This window comes from Chenopodium quinoa, unplaced genomic scaffold, assembly GCF_001683475.1.
Source record: "Chenopodium quinoa cultivar QQ74 unplaced genomic scaffold, ASM168347v1, whole genome shotgun sequence".
Classification (NCBI taxonomy): domain Eukaryota; kingdom Viridiplantae; phylum Streptophyta; class Magnoliopsida; order Caryophyllales; family Amaranthaceae; genus Chenopodium; species Chenopodium quinoa.
Window position 1 is genome coordinate 3,547,617 of NW_018742523.1, and position 3,302 is coordinate 3,550,918.

At 39.7% G+C, this 3,302-nt stretch overlaps 1 protein-coding gene across 1 annotated transcript; it reads right to left on the bottom strand.

Moving 5' to 3' along the window:
- Positions 1-890: 890 nt before the first annotated feature.
- On the bottom strand, positions 891-2,335 carry LOC110719901. The gene is made up of 2 exons (XM_021898880.1): positions 2,161-2,335; positions 891-1,189 (listed from the first exon to the last, which is right to left on the bottom strand). The coding sequence occupies exons 1-2, from the start codon at positions 2,333-2,335 to the stop codon at positions 891-893; spliced, it is 474 nt and encodes a 157-aa protein (XP_021754572.1).
- Between the last annotated feature and the right edge of the window lie 967 nt (positions 2,336-3,302).

The window sequence follows — 3,302 nt, forward strand, 5'->3', positions numbered from 1 at the left end:
AAACCAAAATATCCATCCAAATAACAGAAAAAGGAATGCTTAGCCAAACGTTCAAGCATCTGATCAATAAAGGGGAGGGGTAAATGCTCCTTCCGGGTTGCCTTATTCAACCTTTTATAATCAATACACATTCGCCACCCTGTGACAGTCCTAGTGGCGACTGGCACACCCTTGTCATTCTTGACAACGGTCATACCTCCTTTTTTAAGTACTACTTGTACAGGGCTAACCCACTTAAATTCTTCCTGCAGCAAGCAATTTAAGAACCTTTTTTTTAACTACCTCCATCATGTTTGGATTAAGCCTTCTTTGAGGTTTTATAGAGGAGGCATGATCGTCCTCAAGAATGATTTTATGCATACAAAAAGAGGGATTTATGCCCTTAATATCATCAATGGTGTACCCAATAACTTTTTTATATTTTCTCAAAACAGTGAGCAGTTGCTCCAATTCTGTGTCATGATGCTCAGCATTAACAAAAATAGTATATGTATTATTAGGACCAAGATATGCATATTTAAGAGTAGAGGGAAGGGGTTTCAACTCTACCTTAGGAGGCGTAGTACTCTCCCCAACACTCGATACACTAAGGAATTCCTTGACTGGAGTGATGATTGGATTGGCTTTTGCTTCCTCTAGTAGCCTTGTGTACTCCCTTGTTTCCCAATCTTCATCATTGACACTCCTTATTAACACCGTTTCAATTGCATCTTCCGTTTTAATCAAGGGAAGTTGCTCACGTTGTAAATCATCAAGGACATCCACTTGAAAAATAGTCTCTCCAATGGAAGGAGTTCCCATAGCATTCAAGAGTGAATACTCCCTTTTCTCATCTCCTACTTCAAAAGTGATTTTACCATTCTTTATATTAATGATTGCTCCCGCAGTAGCTAAGAATGGTCTAGAATGATAGGAACATGTGCATCCTCCTCCATTTCCATCACAACAAAATCACATGGAATAAAGAATTTTCCCACGCATAGAGGAACATCTTTAAGTACACCCAAAGGAAACTTGACTGACCGATTCGCAAGTTGTAAAGATATACGTGTAGGCTTTATTTCACCCATTTGAAGTTTCTTGCAGATAGAGAGCGGCATAAGACTCACACTTACACCAAGATCACATAATGCTCTGTTTATTTCTATGTCTCCAAGTTTCACCGGATTTGAGTAGCTACCTGGATCGCCTAATTGCACTACACTCTACAGTCAATGCAACCGTAGCATTCTCCTCTAGATTTTTCTAGTTAGAGAGCATATCCTTTAAAAATTTTGCATAAGATGGCATCTCGGATATTGCATCTAAAAATGGAATGTTGATGTAAAGCTTTTTCAAAATATCGAGAAAATTTCCATAATTTTTCTCTAACTTAGCTTGGGATAACCTCTGCGGAAAAGGAACCTTTGGGACATATGGAGCAAGTGGTGGTGGAGTCGTTTCCTTTGGCTCTTCCTCAATCATAGTACTTTCAACCACCTTTTCATTTGCGCCTACCCCTTCAACAACCTCCTTTGATGGCTCCCTTACGGGAGGATTTTTAATTGCTATCCACTCCTCAAAGTCACGGCATTCATATGCCCCTTTTGTGGTTTCTCTGTCTTACCCGAAAAGGTACCCGGTGTCTTTGAAGATTGGCCAACTTGATGAGCAAGTTGACTTATTTGATTTTCCATGAGCTTGTAACTGTTGGATGGAATTGTTTGTTGTGGTGATAAAGTTCTCCATCATTAGCTGAAGGTTAGATTTTTGAGGAGGTGGTTGCACAGGTTGCATGGTTTGTTGGACTAGAGGTGGTCTTGGATGGAAACCAGGTGGTGCATTATAATTGTTGTTTCGAGGTGGTGGTGGAGGTGGATTTTGTTGGGCTTGGGTATTCTTGTAGGAAAAATTTTAGTGATTCTTCCAACCTTCATTATATGTGTTAGAGTGGGGGTCATATGGCCTTTTGGGGTTAGAACTGTAGAATGAATTGGCTTTCTCGATTGATATCTCATTTTAATTTTGTGGGCAATTAGGTGCGATGTGACCTTGCACATTACACATTTGACAAGTCTCAAGTAAGCTAGCGGATGATCCAGCTTGGAGTCTGTTAAACTTGCTTGACAATGCTTGCACAGAGCTAGTCAAAAAAAGTTAGAGCATCAACATCTAATTTACCTCCCATCTTCACACTATTTCGGCCTCCTAGGTGATAGTTATCATTGGCTGCCATCTTCTCAACTAGTTCCTTTGCCTCAGTTGGGTTCTTAGTCAAGAGAGAACCCCTAGATGCAGCGTCAATATAGATTTGGAACTCATGAGTTAAACCATTATAGAAGGTTTGGATCAACATCCATTCAAGAATACCATGAAGAGCGCATTATCTCTACAATTGCTTGAATCTCCTCCAAGCATCATATAGGGAATCATCATCTGACTGCCTGAAAGTAGATAACTCGTTTCTCAACCTTGTAGTCTTTTCTAGTCCCAAGAACTTGACTAGAAAAGCCTTCACTAGTTTATCCCATGTGTCAAATGAGCCAGACCTTCATCTATCAACCATTCCTTCGCCCTATCCCGTAATGAGAAAGGAAAAAGGCAAAGTCTAAGAGCATCATCTGTAACACCATTTAACTTCATAGTATCGCATTTCTCTAAGAAACTATCAATGTGAGTCACTGGGCAATCATGAGATGTGCCTGCAAACGAATCATTGGAGATGAATTGAATGAATTGTGGTTTCAATTCGAAGTTCTGAGCAGTGCTCTGACAATGCTTGAGAGGAGTCCGGTTGTTGTATCAGGAATACCGTACTCCAAAAGAGATTTCGTTGCTGGGTCGTCCATGTTTCGATTTCTCCCTCTTCCTCTTCCTCTTCCTCTTCGTCTCCTTACAATTGCTTCGATTTCAGAATCAAAAGGTGCTAAATTGTCTGACCCTGAACGTCGTCTTTGCATGCAACAAAGAACTAATAGAAGAGTATCAAAAACACAAGAAACAATAGCCGAAGCAACAAATAAAGCTTAGTAATAACGAATCACGAATAATTAAAATGAAACCGTTAGTCCCTGGCAACGGTGCCGAAATTTGATAGGCGTGTCCCGTACCTAACAAAAATAAACCAAACAAGACCACTACAATGTAGACGGGCAAGTAAGGATCGAATCCCAAGAGACTAAGGTTCACCTAATTAATTACACTCAAGCAATCACTAAGCAAGTAACCAATCAATAGTGAAGAACACTAATAACAAATATCTAAATGACACAATTAATCTAGAGAAATGATAATCAATGAATTAAAGCATCCAAGATCAAATA